Source organism: Lutjanus erythropterus, chromosome 5 (assembly GCF_056507025.1).
Source record: "Lutjanus erythropterus isolate fLutEry1 chromosome 5, fLutEry1.hap2, whole genome shotgun sequence".
In the NCBI taxonomy this organism is placed as follows: domain Eukaryota; kingdom Metazoa; phylum Chordata; class Actinopteri; order Lutjaniformes; family Lutjanidae; genus Lutjanus; species Lutjanus erythropterus.
The window spans coordinates 30816031-30838987 of record NC_139321.1 but is presented as its reverse complement, the minus strand read 5'-3'; the positions used below and the strand labels follow the sequence as shown (position 1 = coordinate 30838987).

General features: G+C 39.7%; 2 protein-coding genes across 2 annotated transcripts; one reads left to right on the top strand and one right to left on the bottom strand.

Annotated features, from left to right (window-relative positions):
• Positions 1 to 1224: 1224 nt before the first annotated feature.
• Positions 1225 to 6631, bottom strand: shisa3 (shisa family member 3). Its single transcript, XM_084719591.1, has 2 exons — positions 5973 to 6631; positions 1225 to 2472 (listed from the first exon to the last, which is right to left on the bottom strand). The coding sequence occupies exons 1-2, from the start codon at positions 6241 to 6243 to the stop codon at positions 1877 to 1879; spliced, it is 867 nt and encodes a 288-aa protein (XP_084575717.1). The 5' UTR covers positions 6244 to 6631; the 3' UTR covers positions 1225 to 1876.
• Positions 6632 to 8638: 2007 nt separating this feature from the next.
• On the top strand, positions 8639 to 19857 carry bend4 (BEN domain containing 4). Its single transcript, XM_084719590.1, has 6 exons — positions 8639 to 9549; positions 13776 to 14357; positions 18118 to 18209; positions 18355 to 18381; positions 18677 to 18917; positions 19335 to 19857. The coding sequence occupies exons 1-6, from the start codon at positions 9081 to 9083 to the stop codon at positions 19565 to 19567; spliced, it is 1644 nt and encodes a 547-aa protein (XP_084575716.1). The 5' UTR covers positions 8639 to 9080; the 3' UTR covers positions 19568 to 19857.
• The last annotated feature ends 3100 nt before the right edge of the window (positions 19858 to 22957 follow it).

Sequence of the window (22957 nt, the reverse complement as noted above, 5' to 3'; positions counted from 1 at the left end):
AATAGGATTAAACCTATTTAATATACAGTCTATGGCTCCAACTTGTTATTTAGACTGTAGTACTCACTTTCTCTTTGTTGCATATTGCTCCTTTAAATATAACAACTTAATGTGTTGTTGATCTCATTACTGCAGCTACTTAAATACGTGACAGGTTTTGTTAGGAGAGGAAAGAGTTCTCAGAAGTTTATCACCCAGAATAAAGTTTGAACATCAATGAAACCTGTGGAGACAGAATAAACTAAAAGTCTTCAGCGTGAGGAGTAATAATCAAGATTCTTGCGTTCATGGATACCTTGGAAAAGAAGCTGGAACTTTTCTGTGCCTGGCAAAGACATAAAAGACTTTACCTGTCCAAAAGATTTAGGAAATGTCATGAAAACTTGTTCACAACTTGTATTTTCCTTTTATGAGCAGAGTGTGGAATGTGAGAACTGAAGTCTGAACTGACAGCCGCAAGTATAAAGAAGACCTGGAAAAGGTAACACTGGTATCTGTCACATAAATGATCATAGAAGATGTATTTTGTGATGAAACAGTCCAGTGATAACAGATTTTAACTGACCCTGAATGTAGCAGCAAATGTCCTCAGACTGAACAGATTGCAGGTTTCATGAGACGCTGATTGCCAAGTCCTATTTCACAGTCAGATAACTTCAGAACAGAACAGTCTTTGTTGAGATTTTGCCATACCTGTTGCTGCAACCTAAACCTCTATTTCTGGGGCGAGTTGTTTTTAACACTGTGACCATGCCATGCTCATTGAACACTGACAATGACGGATCTCAGCACTACATTCCTGCTGTGAAGTCTGGCGCAAGAATGAGCGACAGGTAGTGAGCTGCTGTGCAGGCCCGACCGCTCCGGTTTCCTTTTTGTTTGAGCGATGATGAGGCTTCTTTCAGAGCCCACACTTTTTTTTTGGCTCAAATGTCACAAATGTAATTTAAAGGGACAGTTCACCCCAAAATATAATACACATTTTTCCCCTGGCCTGTAGTGCTAGTTATCTACATTTTGGTGTGAGGTGCAGCGTTTTGAAGATATCAGCCATGAAAAATTTAAACCCAGTGTCTCTTTCATGAAATCATGACCCAGTTACTCAAGATAATTCGCACACCTTGGTGTGAGCAGTTTCATGTAAGAACTACTTTCCTTGTAGTAGAAAAAAAATACATTTCTGGTAGATTCTACTGCAGAAAGGAAGAAGCTCCTTTACATGTATCAGTGAGACAACATTTTATTCACTGTAAATTAGGAAATCAATATGACAGCCCTTCTCTGGCTATAGTGCCTGTACAACATCTTATAAAAATCCACATTCTTTCAAAATAAAATGTCCTTTGTGTATCAGGTCCTCCTGTCTGTCAGAGGTCCTTGCGATTGTCAAAAAACACAATATTTCCCTGGTTTCCAACATCTATTTCTATCAGTTTAAGAGTCTGAGTGACGGCGCTGATACCGTCTACAGTATTTATGTTTTTTTAAAGATGTGTGGTAAATTGTAAAGATTTCAGTCTGTATTGTGAGCTGTCACCTTGACAAACATCATGTATAAAAAATAAAATGAAGGCCAGTGAGGTCTGTTTACAATTTAAAAGTGCACAAAATTCAGAGCTGTTGCTGCCTCGAAAGGGTCTGTTGATGTGTCCCATGATGCAGAGGGGGAAATGCCTCAGGCCACGCTGCTCCACCACCGCAGCTTTGTTGTACTTTATCCCTTATCCCCCTGTCGCGCTCTCTGTGTCCATTGAGCCGGCCCAGGCCTCCACCCAAACACCACCAGCTGTGTTGCAGTGTGTTTGTCCACTTCAGCTCACATCCCGCCATCTAAAAAAATCTTGTAATCCCTCTGTTTCCCCTGCCGGGAGCTCTGTCAGCTCTGTCCGAAGTCGGCGAAGCCCTTGGCCGCCGTGAAGGCGTCGGGCTGCAGGGGGAAGAAGTACTGCTGCGGCAGGAGGAAGCCAGCGCTTTGAGCGGGATGAGAGGACATGGAGGGCTGGTGGAGCTGTAGTTGGGTGTGATTGGAGGGGTGCTGCATGCCTCCTGACATGGGTACGGGTGGTGGGGATGTATAGGGGGGAGGAGGAGGTGGAGGTAGAGTCTGAGGGGTCTGGGTGGGGGTGGAGGCTGAGGAGGAGACGGTGGCCGACACCAGGCAGCCGTGCTGCTGTTGCTGCTGCCCCGGACCTCCGAGAGAGAACCTCCGCATGGAGCTGCCACCTCCAGCCGAGCTGGAGCTGGTGGTGGCTGTGCTGGACTGCCGCGACGGGGCACGGAGGCTCGAGGGAGCGGTGGTGAGGATCATGGGGATGGTTTCGCCTTGGCAACTCCGCAGGGAGAAGCGAATGGGTTGCTGAGTTGGCTGCTTGGGGCGCAGGCAGGTGCAGCAGTAGACGGCCACCAGGGAGCCGACCACGACGAAGGCGACAAAGATGCTTCCCACCATCAGGAAGGGCACGTAGACGGGCTCTGGGGGTGGAGGAAACAAGAAGGTTAGGATCAATAATAAAGAAGCATCTTCATGAGGCTGAAAGCTGCAGCTTATTAAAATGTGCAACATGATCCTGCCCTTTAACAACCTCAATTTAACTGGTTAGAATAAAAAAATGTAAATCCAATATTGTTCTTATTAAAACCAGAAACTATTTGTAATCTATTACAAAAGCACTTTGTTTTTTCCATGCTTTTGTACATAAAGTTTTTTTTTCCTGAAAACTAATCAAATTCAGGAAAAAAATAAAAAGCTGTATTTTTTGCACATTTAAAATTCCTAAGTTTCCAGGTCCCAGGAACTACTTTTCCAAGAACAAAAAGGTTCCTTTAGCCCGTTGTTGTCTGCGTTTGCACTGTGCTGGACCCACAAAGATAAGCAAATTATTCCATGGCTTCATTTTTGTGCATGAATATACCATGACTTTTTTCCACTTTTGATTCCCACTGATTTCAGCAAAAATGCTCAATAACGCCTGAATTTCGTCATCGTTTCATCTGTATGCTTTCTACTGTAATTTGATGATGTGTCAAAGCACAATTAACAAAAAACAAACTGGTTTGTGGCAGCATATTTTTAAATGGTAGCTGAAATAAAATGCTGTGAGTGTTTGACCAAGCAGCATCGTCCAGCACTGCAAGCCCCACCCTTAAAGTTTCTATATTTTTTGGAGAGTACCAAAGAGGGACTTTTTGGGAGTAAAGTAATTATGTTCCTCTGGTGGAAAGGCACTCATTTCCTCCAAAAGTTCCTAGCCCCTGGGGTTACTTACTAAAAAGTCAGTAATTTTCCACAAAATGTTGATTTAAAAGGATTTGATTGATTTAAAAAATGAAAAATCTATTTAGACATATATATATATATATATATATATATATATTCTTGCTTCTCCTTAGTTGTCTTCTATCAGAACTGCGTCCATAGCAACAGTCCATTATTCAGAAATAACAGCCAAAAGAAGCCTGCAGTTGACCAATCCCAACTGAATATTCAACAGAGACGTGTAATAAGTCAAAGAAACTAAGAGTAAAACTTTTTAATTTCCTTGATAATAAGTAAGGAAAACACTGACTAATGCTTAAACCCCCCTGTTTAGCATTTACAAGCACAAACATTTCATGAAGGGACTTATGGACACTCAAAAGAGGAGTTAGGAGTTAAATTAATCACCAGCTCTTTTTATAATCCAATAATTATTTCAAGTCTTTTTTTTTTAAATAAGAATTGTGTAAAATCTTTGATTCCAGCTTCTCAAATGTGAATATTTTCTACTTTCTTTACTCCCTTTTGACAGTAAACTGAATATCTTTGGGTTGTGGACAAAACAAGACATTTGATGATGTATCCGTGAGCTTTAGTAAACACTGATCAACTTCTTTTTTTCATTTTCTGGTATTTTATTAACCAAACAACTAATCGGTTGGGAGAAGGATTGACAGATTAATCGATAATTCAAATAATCGGATGCAGCCCTATAACTTTGTTGGTCACTAAAACATAGAGCCTGTCCTGCTGGTTATGCTGGATACATTTGTGAGTTTAAACATTATTTAATCGGGTTGTTTCTTTAAAATCCCTCATAGTTTTATTAACAAGCCCTGACAGACGCATTCCTGCTGGACAACACAAACAGCTCAGGTTTCATTCTGTAAAGACCATTTGCACTGTGGGAGGAAATCAGCCAGTGTTTATTTATTGTGATAGGAAAAAATTAGGAAATTGCAAGCGCACAGTCCATTTAGTTAAAGCTCCAGAGCTTATCGGTTGGGGAAATTTAAAGAAAACTGAGGGTTAAATTGGCTTATTATTAAAGATTTAACAACTAACAAAGGGTTAATGTGAACACTTGGCCTGTTCAGTGTTTAAAGAAGCCAAAGACAATGAGCTGCTGTCTCATAATGTTGTGGTTACTTTGGTTGGCAAATTAGTGAATGAGTTTTATATTTGGCTGCACAATAAGCCTGCCTGTGTGAGAAAACATTCCCACATTGTGATCCAGCACACTGTGCACTATTTTCTGCTTTAAGATTCATAAATAATTAAGTTGTAAGAACATCTACTGTGTAACCAACATCAAAAATTCCTCTAGTTTTTCTTTTTACACTGATAGAAATCTGCAGTGAGCTGCAGTCAAATGAAGCCACAAGTGCTGGAAACTGGACACTTAGGTTGATTAATGCTGGGAACCCAAGACAACCTTAAAACACCAGCAAGTCAACTGACATTTATTGCATATAAAAAGGTGACAAAAAATGGTGAAAAATATCGATCATCATTTCCAAGTCCAAGATGCCAAGATGCTATCCATAACCAAAATATATTCAGTTTACTGTGGAATAACTGAGTAAAGAAACCAGAAAATATTCACATTTGAGAAGCTTAAATTAGACAAGATGGACCATCTTTATTTTAAAAAGTGACTCCAAGTGATTAATCGAGTATCAAAATAATTGGCAATCCATTTAATAATTGATTAATAATCAATTAATTGTTGCAGCTCTAAAGAAAAGTGTAATTTTCATCACATCAGTGTCTACTTAATTTTTTTCCTACAACTTTTTAAACAATCAGATTTATAGTCCAAGTATGTGGACACATACAAGGAATCTGACTCTAGCAGCGCAGGACTGCTGCATTATTTACATTTCAATTAAACTGTCAATTATATTTTTTGATGAATTAATTATTTGTTTGTACAGCTACAACAATGAATTAATTAACCAATTATTAGTCTACTATACAGTTAATCTCCAGCTATATTGATGATCAATTATTATTATTATTATTTAAGAAAAATGTCCAGATTCTCTGATTTTTGCTCCTCAAATGTGAATATTTTTCTAGTTCCTGACAAAACAAAACATTTGAGAATGTAATCTTGGGTTCTGGGAAACACTGATCGACATTTTTATGACATTTTATGGATCAACCAACTAATTGATTAATCGAGAAAATAATCGACCAATAATGTAAATAATTGATAGATCCAGGCCTAGTTATTTGGTCTTTGAAATGTCCGGAAATGGTAAAACATGTCAATCAGTGTTTCCCAAAACCCAGGATGATGTCCTCAAATGTCTTGTTTTGTCCACAACACAAAGATATTAAGTTTTCTATCATAGAGAAGTAAATAAAACAGAAATTATTCACATTTGAGAAGCTGAATCGGAGAACTTTGTATGTTTTATGCTGTGTTGACCTTTGAAGAGACATTTACTGTCTGACTTGAGTAGATGCACCCAAGCATAGTGTTTAATTTCTCATGTCAGAGAGCAGCAGGTTGTTGGTGGTTGTAAACTGAAGAATCCTTAAGCAAGGCACTGAAACCTGCTCTGTTCTGTGTTTAAGGTGTTGTTGAGCTGACCTCTCTTTACCCAAACGCATTCAACTCTGAACTACTTCATCCTTTTCTGTGATTTTTTCTATATAATGCAGCACTCGTAGATGACCCGAAAAGCATTTATTCAACTAAACTTACGCGCTGCAAACTCGGTGTTCTCCACCTCCCTGTCGTTGGTGCAGCTGCCCTGGTCCAGCCGTGCGTCTGCGGCCGCGCAGCAGTAGCGAAGCGAGCAGGAGCCGCAGCACACGGTGGCGTCCATGGTGTCAAAGTCCTCCGGACACTGGAAGCCCTCATGATAATTCCCATTAGCGCCCAACCAGCCGTGGCAGTACTCCCCCTGCGCGTCCGATATCCGGAGATTCCAGGTCAGATATCCCAGCAGCAGGCAGTTCAGCAGGCGCACCATCCCGGCGAACCGCGGGGGTTTATGGTTCCCTGCGTCCTGACCGTGGGCTTCAGCTCCCGGACACCACAGAGTCTGTCAGCCCGGGTTAGAGGCTCTGCATTGAGATGGATTTACTGGCAGAGAAACTCAGTGAATGCATCCAAACATGTAAAGTTATGTTACCGTCATCTTTCCACCATCCACACCGCTTTGAGCCAAAAGTTTCCAAACTGCAACGTGAGAAAATCCTTAATTGAATCTTCTTTTAAAGTCACTTATTAAAATATCATCTTCTCATTCGGAGAGTCAAACAGCCTGCTCCGTCTGTCTTTCTCTCTGTTCTCCCTCCTAACTGAGCCTCTCCAGTGGTCGTCTGTTGATGTCGGTGCAGAAGTTGTGCGCCAACCTCGTTGGAGACTTGCTGCTTTTGTGACTCGGGCTTAGAAAGCGCGCACGTAACCGCCATTAAGTGTGTGACGTGCGCGTTCATGAGGCGCGGTGGTCGCAGCGGTGCAGTGATGCCTAATCAATTATTCAAAACTGTGGGTGTGCTCAAATTACATGCATAAATTATCTCAATTATCTTATTCTTTATAGTAGAGGATCTCAGTGTATCATGTGTACGCTACAGTAAATTAAGTGAAATGATATGTTTTACACTTTAGGCTGAACTCAATGCAAATGTTTACTAATGTAAAAACACCAGGCACAAAATGTCAAATTCAGACAGCAAACACAAGAAGACTAGCTGTGTGTTCACCGACATTTAAAATGAAACCCAAACACTACATTTTGATAGAAGAAATAACACAGTTGTTTTATCTGATTTATCTGAAATTTGTATTCATAAGTATTAATGCCCACTGTTAAATTCAATACATTCATGAGTTAGAGGTGCACTTGGTCTGGTATGACCAGTAGCTACTTTTAGCTAATGTCAGCTAAAATTAGCAATATTTAGATAGGCCTACTAGATTTTTGTGAAACCCTACACTTAACACGGGCTTGTATTTATTTATTTATTAGCATTAACCACTTTTATTTTAGTATGTATAAGATGTATTTTACATGCATGGCCAGGTACTAGGCTACAGATGGAAATTAGCCTTCTAAGCTAACTCTTGTAAACTAAAACTTGTGACTGATGTGCTCAAATCTCAAATAGCTCATTCTACATGAGAGACCTCAGTGTAAAATAGACTTATTGGTCTACATTTTAGGCTAAACTCATTGCAAATGTCTGTAGGCTAACACAAAGTACTACATGCTTAAAGACATTTAAAGTGAGGCCAAGACAGTACAGATAAAAGAAAAAACAGTCATTATATTACAAATGAAAGCTTGAATTCATAAGCAAGGAATAAAACAAAATCTTGACCAATAACTAATGGTAGCTAAAATTGGCAACGTTTAGATATTATATTACTGTGAAATTGTCTTTACTGTCAGTTTGCTGACTCTTTTCTACTTTTGCTACAGTTACACTACCTGTTAACATTAAATTTTTGCATTTACCACTTTTGTATTCATATTTGTCAGGTCTCTTTTTAATACCTGGCCAGGTACTGCTGTGCAACAGGTGAAAAGTAGTTAGCTTTCAAGCTAACTCGAGCCCATTTAGGCTTGCGTTTTTATATTTTTTTGTTGCAAAGAAATTATAGTTCTTGACAAATAAACAAACCAAACTAAGATACTATCATGAAATTATAACTTTTTTTAGGCCAATAAAGGAGATGTCCATGTAATTTTTGAAAATAGGTAGCCCGCTGTAGCTAAGCTGATTCAAGGAGAGTAAATAAGCAACAGTAGGAAAATAACCTTGCTAGCTGATTTGATAGTTTTATGTTAATAATTATTTAAAAGTTATTAGCTTCTTTTTTTAAAATTTAGACCACTAACAAAGACTTCATATAGGCTAGGGCTGTGGCCAATATTTATTGTCATACATTCATTTGCAGTTTGGTGTCTGAAACAACACTGACAAAGCACTTGCTGGTGTTTTGATATTACACAGAAGCACTGGCCCCTTGAAAAGGAGAGAAAAAACATGTATGGTAATCAGCAGCAGCTCTTTTTCCATTCCTCCATTTATTAAAGCTTGTGTTTGTAACCTGTTGGTGTGGCGCCCCCACGTGGCGCTGCAAACTTTTAGACCTGCAGGTTGCCAGACAGCTGTTGTTCCAGCTTGGATTTCATACATCAAGGTATATTCTGACTTTAATTATAGACACTTGGACGTTTAACTTTTAACCAAGAATAAAACCTTAAGTGTCTTTTGACTTCAGGACCAGAATATATATGAACATATTTTTAGCAGTTCATTCTATTTTATTCATTCAATGCATTTAGAGAATACAAAAATAAATAATATAAGTTTTTTTTATTGTATTGCTGGTTTAAAGCTCCTGTATGTGGGTGTGGGCAGGCTTGTCTTTCATTTGCGCTCATGTTGCTCTATTGATGCTTTGGGCTCAGTGGCAAAATGGCCTCTGCCTTTTCATTTGTCGGGTTTGGTTCTGCGTTTTTGTTTTTTTTTTTCATTTTCCAGATTGTACAACTGCTGTAGGGCCCCGTTGTTCTCTCTCTGTGTGGCTGGATGGTGGCTACAAAGGAGGCAGGCAGCGGCGCACAAGTCCCGCCTGTATTTCCCTCTGGAGGAGTCTCAGTCTCGGCGCTCCCGACTGGGGATTGGAGCGGCAGCTTGTCAGTAAATGAGCCCACCCTTCACACAGTGTGTATGAGGGAAACCGAGCCAGACAGTGACGGATCTGATCCCCCCCCCCCCCCCTCCACCACCACCACTCATCAGCTCCCTGTCACATCATCAGCACGCCACAATACCGATCCACCTGGCAGGGATGGAGGGAGAGATGCAGCCCGCGGATGAAGGGCCGTGCGCCCCGAAGATGTGCCGACAGCAGCGGGGTCCGTACAGCACCCTGAAGACCTTCCAGAGCAAACGATCGGCGGGCAAGTCGCGCTTTGACAGGTCGGCTGTGGTCGAGGTGCCTCTGTTCGGCGACGGGCATCACTTTACTTTCCATCCGGAGCAGCCTCATCATTTTCAGCCGCACCATCACCACCAACACCAGCAGCAGCAGCGTCTACAGCAGCAGCTCCACCAAACCAGCGTCGCTATCAGCAGCAGCCAGCAGCAGCATCACCCGACGCCTCAGCAGCAGCAGCAGCAGCAACATCGTTTCCCCTGTGAGAACAGGCCCAGCAGCAGGGTCCCGACATCCACCTCAGCGCCGCCGGCGGCGGCAGCATCTCCTGGTACCCAGCAGAGGAGATTCTCCCCAGACTGCACCTACGGTATCAGCTCAGGTGGGTGTCAAACTTGTCCAGAGTGTGTGATGATGACAGGGACTCCTGCTCTAGTAGTTTTTTTTTTATTTATTTATTTTTTTGTGATATTGAGACTTTTCTGATCCTCATGTCCTCAGATTGTCCTGATTCTGTTGCATATTGTAGATTTCTGAGCAGTCAGAATGATAAAACTTGAATGGAAGGCTTTAAAATCAGGCATCTCTTTTGTTTGCACTCCATCACCTGAGCTTCATGTTTTTGTTCCCATTTCTGTCAGCAGTGATTGATTTGCTGCTGTAATGAGAGCAGTCATGATTGAATCTCCAGTGTGCATGTGCTAAAAATTACATTGGGTAATTGTCTGTCCGTGTGTGTGTTTACTTGTATGTGTGTGCATGAAGGGCCCTCTTGACAGTCTCTCCGGGTGAAACACATTGTTCTGTGCTCATTTTGCTCCTCAGCTGCTGTTCATTAGAGGGCTGTGCAGGCTCAGGAAGAACAAATGTGTTCCCCGTGTGGAGGGAGGGCGGGTCCATGGGAACCAACATTAAGATGAAAGCAATGAACCTAATCCTGCCAGTTATGAAATTAAACATTAGACATCTCATCCTCTAATCAGATATTAATCTCTTTATCACTGCTGGCAACAGAGGATCCATTTGCAGCTGGTTATTGTTGCTTTACAGACAATCAAATGTGCAGGCAGAGCTCAGGTTGCACTGTAGCCCTACACTAACTCACCTGCATGAGGACTCACAAATGTGTGCATGAAGTATTACAAGTTTGATCTAAAAATAGGCACTAAGTGTCATCTCTTTAACCCACTTGAATCTGTGAGTCCGTTTTCTGACTTAGACTTCTACTTTAGACCTCTGTTGACACAAAAGGTTTATTTCTCTCAAATTTAGTTCACAAATTTGTTAAAATCACTCTAAAATGTGCAGTTTGATCTAGAAAAAAAGACATTTAATTGGCACTGAACTATGACTGTTTCCCATAGGGCTGCATGTTTGAAAAAACACAGCAAAAGTGCCCTCTTGGATGCAGTAGACAAAACATGATCAAGTGCCCTCTAGAGTGGCCCAAAGTAACACAACATGGTAAAGTGCCGTCTATGGTTTCAGTGGAGAAAACGTGGTAAAGTGCCTTCAAGGGTGCCCTTCCAGCAGACAAAATGTGACAAAGTGTGCTCTAGAGTGTCCTTCAAGTGTACAGAACATGACAGTATACCCTTTTGAGTGACCCACTGTCAAAGACAAATAATAAAGTGCCCTCTAAGTGCTCTTCCAGTAGACCCAAGATTCCCACTGGTGGTACGCAAGCTCCTTCTAGTGGTGTGTGGAAATGAAATTAATTTAAAACATATAATACTATCAAAATACTACAACAAACCACTAAGTTTTTGACTTCCCTGTATTTTGTGTCTGCCTAATTTGCCTAATTTTACATAGTCACAATCATGCACTTTGCCCACACATACATCCTAATTACCTGCAGTTACAAGCTAAACTGTGATGGTGAGATAGTAAGCGGAGGTAAAATGAAGAGACTAAAATAAATGCTTCAAAAACACTACAATCATGGCTTCAAACTGGATCTATAATGAAGAGAAGTGCAGATCAGGAGGAGAGTATTTCCTGCAGCTGTGTTGAAAAATCAAGTGGATGACAGTGAACTGAGCACACCTGCTAGTGGCTACTTCAGAGGCACCAGTGAAGTGTCCACAGCGCCTGCTAACACCCACACACAACTGCACAAAACAGTAAGATGGTACTTGGAGAGCTCAATATTTTTTTTGAGGTGGTTCGAGGTATAAAAAGTTTGAGAAACACTGCAGTAGACAAAACGTGATAAAATTACATGATAAAGTGCCCTTTATGGTGGCCTTCCAGTGGAGGAAATGTGAAATGGTGCATCACACAGCTGGTGCCCTTTCTATATTTTTCATCCCAGCCCCTCAGACAGACTGAGTCCAGGGCTAAATTTTTTCTCATGTCAGAACCTGCCCCACCCTGCCTCTGACTGGCTTACTTTGATATTCTTACCCTAATCCTAACTAGTCTCAGCCCACGCCTGAACTTAACCAACCCAACAAACTAAGGCAACAGGTACTAGCCACTCAGAGGCAGAGAAAAGCAGGTCATGACTCTGCCCTCCTACGGAAAAAAGTAACCTGTAGCTCTGAGTGAAACAGCCATAGATCAGTGTTGACTAAATGTCTCTTTTTCAAGATAAAACTGCACATTTTAGAGTGTCCTTTTATTGTGAGCAGTCCAAGGCACACCTGCTGCAATAATCCTGCTGTTTAATCAGCATCTCTCTGCCATACCTGTCAGGTGGATGGATGGAAGTGCTCACTAACACGATTTTAACAGAATTTGATTTTTTATTTCACCTCATGAAAAATGGGAGCATAAACAAAAATGTTGCGTTTACATGTTTGTTGAGTGTTTAAAGCCCAGGTTTGAGAGATTATGGCCCATTGTTTGCATCCATTCTCACATGCACGTGTTCCTGATTTCACTTATGAAATAATCACACAAAATTATATTTTCGCTGCTCCGGTGAATCTCCCCATATTGTACAAGATGTATCATCCAGTCCCAGCTGAACGTGCCATGCATGCTTACTGATAATGACACATCAAAGTGCTTTTATCTCCACGATGGGAGCAACTTAATGTCCCTCTCATGGCTGAAAAAAACTTGATGTCCTTCTCACGAGGAGAAGCAGCAGAGACCCTGGGACTCAGCAATCAGTTCAGCACACAATAACACAAATTGCATTGAGAAGCCTTTCCCAAAGAGTTGTGATTAAAATAAATGGGGCTCATAAATTTGCCTCTGCCGAGCGTGTTGTTTTTAATGAAATTTTATGAGGCTCTCAGCTCACGGTGCCACAGAACTGGTGAGAGAAAAAGAGGAGGAGGGTGGAGGTGGTGGTGGGTGCAGGGTGAAGGCGTATGATATCAGATACATCTTGACGGGTAAACAGAGACAGCACGCATATTAATAAATGCGACACATCTGCGCCAGGCTGATAGACACGTCTGAGCGAGTGGCAACGCAGCAGTGGCCGCCGAGAACTCATTTTGTTTGAGTGTATATTTGTGAGTGTGTGTGTGAGGCCAGTGATAATCATTACATGGAGGTATGTGTGAGATCATCTCATTGAGACGTGCCCAGACTACCAGGGAAACTATACACTGAGGCTCATTTCTGGACAATAGATCTGCGCTGATTTTCTGTGCTCGGCTGGGTTTGGTCACAGCAGATATACTGTGGCTGTAGAGTTTATTGATATCTGAATAAATCAGCATAATCAAGCTGACATTTTCTACGAACAGAGGAGCCAAATGTATGTGACTGTAATCAAAAGCTTTGTCGCAATAAGACATGGTGGAAAAGAAAGAAAAGGGAGACACTACGAACAAAAAACAGTGATGTATATGTTGCTTTCCTATAGGAAGCTTAATGTTTCAGCAGTCGTAGAAATCAAAAAAGTACTTTACTTTTGAGTTACTTTTACTTCACTGAGGCTAAGTATTTACATTTTCTCCTTTTGCTTTACTACATTTTAGGGTAAAATATTGTGCTCTTTACACCACCACATTTGTTGGCAACTGAACTTTAAATATTTAGATTTTGCATAAGAATTATATAATTTAAAGGAGTCATATGTAACAATTGCACATCCCAGTCTCACAGAGACATATTGAGAGGATTTGAAGCAGCACAGATGGTTTTCATGAAAAAATTTAGAGCACCTGGGGCCTAATTATTAGGGACCTTAACTCCCCTGATTGTTAGCTGAAGTCTCTGCTCCATGATATCCAGCTGTGCTGTTCCTTGTCATGTACTGTTTTGCTGATAGGCAAACATAGGCTGTAATATCTGTTGTTTGTATTCATCTCTGTATAGACGGCATTTTGTGGTGTGTTGTCTTTTTCTGTTTTCTGCATTATTTCAGTTGTATTATTGTATGCTGACTTAAAAATTTGAATGTCTGCTGTTCTACAATGAAAAAAGAGCATCGCTGGAACAAAATCTTAAACAACACAATTTAACCAGTTCAGGTGGGCCATTTTATGTCTGACATAATGCATTACTTCACCACAAAATAAAGTTTGGTCTTGAATTAGACTTAACTTCTTTCCAAGTCACCAAGAGAAAATGGTGGCTCACCTGCACGGGGAAAAACTGCTAAATTGTCTTTGAGTTGTTGATATTTCTTCTCTGCTGCAGAGAATCGTCTCATCCTGGATGCCTTCGCCCAGCAGTGCAGCCGAGTCCTCAGCCTCCTCAACAACGGCCGTCTCCTGGAGCCTTCCTCCTCCTCTTCCTCCTCCTCCTCCTTCACCTCAAACATCAAGCTGGAGGATGGGCCAGGGGAGATTCAGAGGCTTCACTACTCCTCTCTAGGGAAGTCCAAAACTGAAGAGAGCTCTTCCACCACAGACCCAGAGGAGGAGGCACAACAAAGCCATTTGAGCCAACAACAGACCTCTGCTGTCCTCCGTATCTTCACAGACTCCCTACAGAACTATCTCCTCTCAGGGTCTCAGCAGCAGCAGCAGCAACATCTGGCCGCAGGGCTGGAGGACGAGCAGTGTCCGTCGGCGGAGCCCGGTTCTCCTCCAAGACACACCCTGGGGGGCTGGGGTTCGCCGACTCCGTCAGAGTCGTATGGCCACCCGTCGTCCACACTGCCAGAGGAGGAAGAGGAAGAGGAGAACTGCTGTCCACGCTGCCTGGAGCTGGAGCAGGAGGTGTTGTCTCTGCAGCAGGAGAACGAGGAGCTCCGCAACAAGCTGGAGAACATCCCAGGTGGGGTAATGAAAGGGGTTTGGTTCTTTTCTTTGGGGTCAAAGGTTTATATTTCAGTCCATGCATGTGCTGAAACAGTTTAGTGACAAATTAAAGGAAAGGTTCCTCTGCAAGCTACCAGAACATTTTCAGTGCTCTTGGCTGTAGAGTCTTTACATCTCTGGAGAGCAACATGAGGGAAAAACACCCTTCTTCTAAAATATATTCCCGCATTTCGTGTCTGGGGCAGATTTTTATGAGGCATACTCAGGCATGCTGTGCCTGCTGTGCCTTATTTTCATCTGTTTTCTCAAATGTTGGATTGCAGTGGAAGAACAGATCCCCTAGTAAAACTAATAATATCACACTGCACAAAACTCAAACTCATGCGCAACTGTGCATCCCAAAATTAGTACTGCAGTCCAAATAGCAATGGAGACATAGACTAAACATTAAATAAGTTGAAATCTTATTTAATATGCAATCTATGGCTGAAGTTTCCCTGCCCCCCTCCTCCCCAGACTCGAGGAAGCTCAGGCAGGCTGCAGGAGCACCGCAGGACAACAATTTAATTAGACAATAACAAGTGAGGACAAGTTTATCAGTTGTGTAATTGTCAGTTGTCTGTCAATGTAAATTCAAGCCTGAAAACAAAAGCTCACTGTTCTGAAAATACTCACTGTGGAGTTTGAGTTCAGTGATTGTTTGATTTAAATGATTAACATCTACTCCTTCTAGAAGAGTATGAATGATCTCTTAAAACTCATAAACAGCCACTTACTCATTCTGCAAACATTTGTCATTAATCTGGACATTCATGTGAAATGGGATGAACTAAAACACAAGGTATTGACTGGAATATAAATTTCAGAGGATGGCACTGTGGCTGAAGTGTTATTGTCAGAGAAGCGAGTATTTCAGCTGGACATGTTTCCTTAACCTCTGATGACATATGATGGTCATTTTATGATTAATTACAGTGAATATATCAGATATTTAGAAGTAAAAGTCCTGCATTTAAAATTTTACTAAATGTTTGGTATTATCTAAATGTACTAACATTTACTTCGTGTTTTCAAGGTGGAGCTCCTTTAAATTAGGGATGCACCAATTTGAGATTCTGGGTTGATACTGATATGATGTTTAAAATAACAATTTGACCAAGCCAGTATCAGTGTTTTTTGTTGTTGTTGTTTTGTCGCTGTTTATTTTATTTCTGTTGTTATTTATCCCCCCCTTTGTACCAGGGAAACAAAACCTTAATTAAAAAAAACAAAAACATGGCACTTGTTGCTCTTTTACATCATACCAGAGTCGTGTCCAGCCAGTGGTTTCTTTTCTGACACAACAGCTGGGGATGCTCGCTACTGTTGTCAGAGTTAGTGCGCCAATAACCAATATAACATTTAGTGAGCACAAACTGATGCAACACAACAGACATACATCATCTACTGCCCTTAGGGCTGAGCAATATGGACAAAATCAAATATTGCCATATTATTGATCAAATTCCCCAATTTCAACGTTGTGACAATATCGTAGGGATGACTATCAGTCCTTTGACAAAATGTAAACACACTGATATTTTTGATAAATAAATGTTATTCCCCCATGTGTTTTTCACATGTTAAACTTGTTCTTTGCACATGGGAAATGTGGTTTTGGAACATTTTGATGGTGTAATATGTATATTCTGATGTGAAACGTGCCACATGTGGAAAATATGGGAAATTCATGTGTTTTCCTTGAAGCGTCAAGGTGATTCAAGACCTGCATCACCCTGTTGTCTCCGCTAAGTTTATCAGACTGTATGATCAGAACTGTGTCATTAGCAGAATGCCACAATTGACCAATCAGAATCGAGTACTTAACAATGTGATGTAGCAATTTTCAGTAATTTGGATATAATGAATAATAGAGCAGCTACAGCAACAGTCTGGTAAATTCAGAAAATTACATCACTTGACGATAATGCATCCTTTAAAGGCAGGAAAACACAACACTTGTGCCATATGATAATACAACAATGTACAAAATCTAAGATAATACCTAGTCTCATATCACAATATTGATAAAATATCGATATATTGCCCAGCCCTGCCATTGGTGACTGTCACCTTATCTGCCAATTTCAGTCAACAAGGTCAATGTGGGATTATACTGATGTTCAGCCAATAAATTAGTGCATTACTAATTTAAGTACTTTGCTGGACAGTTTAATCCAGAGCTGTAGATTTGAGACTTGACGAAAATGTGGACTTGTTACTCAACTTGAGACTTGACTTGGTGACCCATGTTTCAAGAATATTAAAAACTGCAATATTTTGCATAATTTTGCCTTTTGGAGCTCATCCAAACTGTCATGAATAATGAATAACATAATCAGGATGCATGGCAACATCTTCATAACCTAAATTCAGATGAGAGAAATGAGCCTGTTCTTATGAAATTAATTAGTTTATACAGATAAATGAGTAGCTCATAGTTTCTCCTCCTCTGCAGAATACTCCCTCTTCTCCTCCCTGCAGCAGTGAAAAGGATTCTAAATCTGAATCATTTATTTATGTGCTGCTTTTAGTTATCAAAAGTCTGCTGTATTAATTATTGGAAATGATCTTTTTTCTCCCGTTTTAAACAAGATGTTGGAGGAGCGGCCATCTGCCTGATAAAAATGTCTAATAAAATGTTTTTGTAGAAATGCTCCTGTAGTGTAATAATACATGATCTTACAGGGACAGTTCACCCCAAAATGAATAATAAATTTGATATTTTTCCTCTTATCTGTATTGTTATTTATCCGTCTAGATTGTCTTGGTGTGAGTAGCAGAATTTTGGTTTTCTGCAGTGTCACTCTCTAGAAATGACATGATCCTCGTATAAGATAATCCACAGACCTTGTTGTGAGCAGTTTCATGAGGGAACTGCTTTTTTTCTATGGTACAAAGAAAGGTATATGGAACTGTGAAATAGCACAGGAACAAAATATGTGTAATGTATGTATCATATAGAAGTTCAGGTAGATTCTACTACAGAGAGAAAATTGCTCACAATAATGAGCCATGTAAATTATCTTGAGTAACTGAGTCATGTTTTCTGGAAAGAGACACTGCTATTTAGTTCTTCAAATGTATTTTTGGGGCACTTTGCGCACCGCAAGCAGAGTGCCATCGAGTTCTATTACATTCAGGAGAATGAAACTCACACCAAAACAGTCTAGAGGGATAAATAGCACTACAGACCAGAGGAAAATATCTATTTTCGATTTTGGAGTGAACTCTCCCTCTGCCTCGTAAACACAGCCAATTCATTTGTCATTTGTCTGCATATCTTAGTAAAAGTAGTTTAAGCGTAAAAGCTGAAAATAGTCTGTAGCGATGTGTATATATATATATATATATATATATATATATATATATATATATATATATATATATATATATATATATATATATATATATATATATCATTGTCATAATTAGACCTCAGTATCGTGGGTTAAGTTTGTGTCATCAGTTTCATGTTCTCACTGAATCTAAATGTATTATCGTTTGGAGCTTAATAGCATCTATTTTTGTCAACTTTCCTGCTCTCCAAAGTATTCTGAGCTCTCCAGTGTCACCGTAACCTAATTCGCTCTTCAGCTCATTTTATGTGCATGTTAAATATACTGAAGATTTTAATCTGAAAAAAATACAGAACAGTCTTTTAACGAGCAAAGAATATGTTGTTTAATTAAATGCCAGATGAGTCATTTGTTTGTATGGCTGGTGTTTTTCTACAGTTCCCTGTCAAAATGTTCTCGACTACTTCAAGACTGTTCTTGAGTTTCACAACCAGCTGGTCCAGCCGATGCCAGAGGAGCAGCTCACCGAGGTGAGAAACAGGCTCCTGAACATTATACAAAGCTATTTAAATCATGTGTTATAAGTAGCATTATGTTAATAATGTCTTCATCGTGTTAATTGTAGAATTAAGAGGTGTGAAAATATGGAATTAAAGAGAAACTCTGTCTCTGCAGGAAGAAGAACGGCAAACAGTTTTTGAGGTCTGTATTTAAGCCTACAATTTTGTTGTTTTTTTAAAGAATACAAAGGATTTTTTTGTATATTTGTACAATTTTTACTTGTAAAACCAAAAATAAATGTGGTACTCTAGTGAAACTGACATGAAATAAAGTTGTACACCCTGAAAAAAAAAAAAACATTTATTACATTAATTCAAAAAAGGTACATCCAAGCAGTCTGTTTCAATGGTGACCATGCAGTCAAATTTAGAAGAAAATAGTCACGTGAAGCTGCATGAGCAGTTAAATCAATTCTCTGTCCTCCTCCTCCCTGCAGGGCAGTAAACAGCTCCTGGAGAACTACCCTCTCTTCATCACGAACAAGCAGTGGGACGAAGCCGTCAACTCCTCGAAGAAAGACGGCAGACGGCTGCTGCGCTACCTTATTCGCTACGTCTTCACCACAGACGAGCTCAAGTTCTCCTGCGGTCTGGGCAAAAGGAAGCGTTCGGTCCACTCAGGAGATCCAGGCCTGGAGAGACGACCGCTCAACCCTGTCAAAGTCAGCTGCCTCAGAGGTACATGGCCTGGAAACGTCTATTGATTTAGAAATGTATTTGCTTTATGCTGCTAGGGCTTGACAATAAGTTGTTTCAGCTCTTTGGGCAAGTAGCAGAAATGTTTTAGTTGCCCAGCAGGCCTACATTTTCTATTTTGGACAAGTAACTTTGGTTGTTGGGCAACTAAAACATTTCTGCTACTTGCCCAAAGAGCAGTGGCTGAAAAAGCTTATTGTCATATCTAATTTCCAAATATGTAGCTGAGGTAGAAAAGTCAGGTCTGTGCAAAATAAATGAGCATTAATAATGTGACGATGACCTACTCATGATTTACGTTTAGTTTGGTGTCACCCTCGAAACCTCCTCCCTGTCCAACACTGGTACAGATCAAGGCTGGCTTTAATTTCCAGTAACTGAACAAAATCTTCTTCCCAGAGTTCATCCGGATGCACTGTGCCTCAAACCCAGACTGGTGGATGCCCTCAGAGGAGCAGATCAACAAGGTATTCAGCGACGCCGTTGGTCACGCTCGTCAGGGCCGGGCGGTCGGCACGTTCCTGGGCAGCAGCGGCAGCAGCACCAGCAGCCTCTACATGGACGGCTTTGATGGACATCTGTCACAGGATGAACTGTACTTAAAAGGCTGCCAGAACGGCCAGTCGGACTGAAGTGAAAGGACGAATTAAATGCCGAAAATGTAGCCGTACAACAACATATCCCAAAACACTGACCTTATCCTGTCACTTTACACAGTGAAGAAAACATTCCAGAAGTTTATCAAACAGAATATAAAAACAGTCTCTGAAGCAGTTCTGATTTTTAGTTTTGTAACTTTTCTGCCATTTTTATACTTAAAATTTTGTTTAGTCAAAGTCTGACTCTAAAAGGCTGTTTTAAACACAAAATTTGAGTCTTCCATTTGCTACTTTTTCTATAGTTTGTTGTTTTGACCAGTTATGTCACTATCAATGGAGGTTTTTTTATGTTTGTTTTGTGTTTTGGGCGTTGAGTCCCAGTTACTTTTATCAAAATTTACATGCATACATTCAAGGGTAATTCTGATATTTACAAACCTGGGCCATATTTTTAGATATTTTGGGGTCTAAATGACTAATAGGTACAAAAGGTTTTGGAATTGGTCCAGTAGATTGCAACTGGTTATTATTTAATACATGTTAAAACACAAAAGTTAGACAGTAGACCAGCAACTCAGCAACTTTCAGGCAGAATTACTGTTTTTGTCAAAAGAGTGTGGTGGTTTTGAACAGCGTGATAAAACGGCTTCTGTTCAGTCTCTTAAAAGACATTTAGCTAACTTAACTTAAGATGTGAATTGTGTTGCATTTATTCCAGCTACATCTTTTAACCATCTTCAAAGTTTGGTTTTCTTTTTAACAGAGACAATCCGACCACAAAGCATATCTAAGTGCAGGAAACAAGAAAGAAGACAAGAGTAAGTTAGTTACATCTCATAATTAAGTTAGCTACCATTTTGCTAATAATAGCTATATTAAGATTTTTGTTTTATTAGATTAGTCATTTTAGCCCCATAATATATATGAATTAAAAAAACAGGGCCCAGGTTTAAAAATACTGGAATTATCATCTAAAGTCATCAGGATGCTATTTATTTTTTTTGTTTATGTTGTCCACATTAGTAAGTTATTATAACCACCGTTGACTCTGCACCCTCCATCACAGAAAGTAGCATTTAATATTTCTGCAAAATTATGCGTCATTGGCAAAGCACCTTTACTTGCAACTCTTCTACAGGAGTACCTCTAACAAAGTCATGTTTTTTCACCTGTAGTCTAGCACTTTGCATTCCTGTTTTTTTATTTCAAACAATTCTGATGTGTCAAGTTTTATTTCTAAAAAGAAAAAGTGCATTTAAAAATAATGTCTTTCCAGTGTGCTCAAATGCAGCTTCCCCTGGGTTGAAAGAAGCTTTGGTCAAAGTTGATCTGTTTTCAACTAATCAGCTGAAAAAAAAAGAAGAAACTCTTTAGTCATATTGCAGCCTGCAGAATTTATTACATGAGGTCTCTAAAATTTGTTTGAAATACTGTATGGCAGCAATATAATGCTGTTTGTTCCATAAAAATGAAGGTATTATAATTATAAAAGACTGTTCTTTTTTATGCTAATTTCTGCACTTTCTTGTATGAATCTAAGTATATTTGCTATGTATTAGATTATTTTATTCATCCTGATCCAAAAACTCTGGTATGAATCCAACTACAAGGTACATTTGTTGCATTTTACAGATTTTTGACTTGGGATGAATGTACATTATGTCCTTTTGCTTAAGGCAGGTGCTGTATAATAATGCCTTAAACTTGATTCAAGACCTCCACAATATAAATTTTTCATGTTATCACAGAAATGACAGAAAGATCCACTTCTAAACAATTATCTCTTGACCCAAGTGGAAGAAAAATGAGCACTTCTTTCTCTCTGAAGGTCTTATTTGCACTTTTACGTGTCTCATTGTGGCCAAATTGAGACGTCTTTGAACAGAAGTTAACCATTTTTATCCTTTGTGTATTTATTTGTTTTGGTATTCAAAAACTTCACTCCATGAAACTGTTTTCTACGTCTGAATGTACCAGATTTATGAGGTCAGTTTGCCACGTCGACAGTGCTGTGTAAATGTGTAATATAAAGTACAGTATTGTGTGAGGTGTTCTTGAAATACCACGTCTCTCTCTCTCTTAAAAAGCCAAGTAGAAAAGTGCCACAGAAACCTTAAACAGCTGGATTCTGTCGTTGTGTTGCTGTTCTGAATGTGTGCGTTTATTTGTATTTACTCCTTTACCCTCAAAGTGGCTGTTATCAACACTGTGAAAAATCAGTAGGATTTCTACAAATCTAAGAGCTTCTGTTGTTTTTTATTTATAATAAATAAAATAAGCACTGAAGCTGAAAACTTACATTGATGCATCTCTCTCTATATATATCTGTCTGTCTATCCATCTATCCAGATAGATAGATAGATATAACCTGCCTGTCTGTCTGTCTTATGCAAACATCAGAAATGAGGTAATCATATTACAGTTGCATTTAGTAAAAATGGGGATTATTAGTAGGGTGACAATTTTAAAATAATTAACGATATACCAAGCACAGTGCGCACACAGTCTTTAAATCAAATAATTAATCAGTAAATTGCACACAACAAAGAAAGAAACAGGTGGACAAACTAATAAACATGAAACACTTAGAGCTGCAATGATAAATGCATTATCAGTCCACTATTAAATTAATTTGCATATATTTTGATAAGTCATTTTTTTTAATTAAAAAAAGACAGCTTCTTAAATGTGAATATTTTCTGGTTTCTTTACTTTTCTCTGACAGTAAACTGAATATCTTTGAGTTGTGTCTTTCAGTTATCTTGTCTCAACATCCAATTCAAGGAATCACTTACTGGTGAGACCAATTGCTAACATTATCCACAAAAACCAATGCTAACTTTAGTTACACAGGCCAACCACTAAAGTTATCTATACAGACCAAACGCTAAATTATGCCAGACAAACCAACTGCTAACATCAGCTACACAGACCAGCTGCTAATGTCTAACCTTTCAATACTACTTCTGCGCTGGTGGGTGCAGGTGGAGATGCTGGTGGCCAGGATAATGTGTGTCTGTGAATAAGTTTATGCTAGTGAAGTGTTAATAATGTTAAATGTTAAAAATTAATTTAAATGTGAAGAATTACAGCTAAAAATCTAAATGTGCATTCACACAAAAAGACAAATACAGATAAGGCTCATTTCAGTTGGATACCATTATTTATCTATAAGTCACAATCAAATCTGGGAATGATTTTCAAAAATGACAGTGAATGTCTGAGTTACAGCGAGACAGCAGGTGCAGAGAAGCAGGTGGTGGAGAGATACAGTAAGAGACTACAGCACCTTCACCTGAGGCGTCTTTAATGTGATCTGTCTGTCTGACTTGTCACTGATCTCCAGCAGATGGCATTGTAGCTACAGTGAAGCTGATGTAGTCCAACACTTGAATGACTGTACTGTCATTTTAAAGGGACAGT

Excerpts from the sequence above, each read along its gene's own strand:
- shisa3 (XM_084719591.1), bottom strand. The coding sequence starts at position 6,243 with ATGGTGCGCCTGCTGAACTGCCTGCTGCTGGGATATCTGACCTGGAAT. Across the intron at positions 2,473-5,972 it reads GAACACCGAGTTTGCAGCGC|AGCCCGTCTACGTGCCCTTC; the intron begins GTAAGTTTAGTT and ends CTCCACCCCCAG.
- bend4 (XM_084719590.1), top strand. The coding sequence starts at position 9,081 with ATGGAGGGAGAGATGCAGCCCGCGGATGAAGGGCCGTGCGCCCCGAAG. Across the intron at positions 14,358-18,117 it reads CAAGCTGGAGAACATCCCAG|TTCCCTGTCAAAATGTTCTC; the intron begins GTGGGGTAATGA and ends GTTTTTCTACAG. Across the intron at positions 18,382-18,676 it reads AACGGCAAACAGTTTTTGAG|GGCAGTAAACAGCTCCTGGA; the intron begins GTCTGTATTTAA and ends TCCTCCCTGCAG.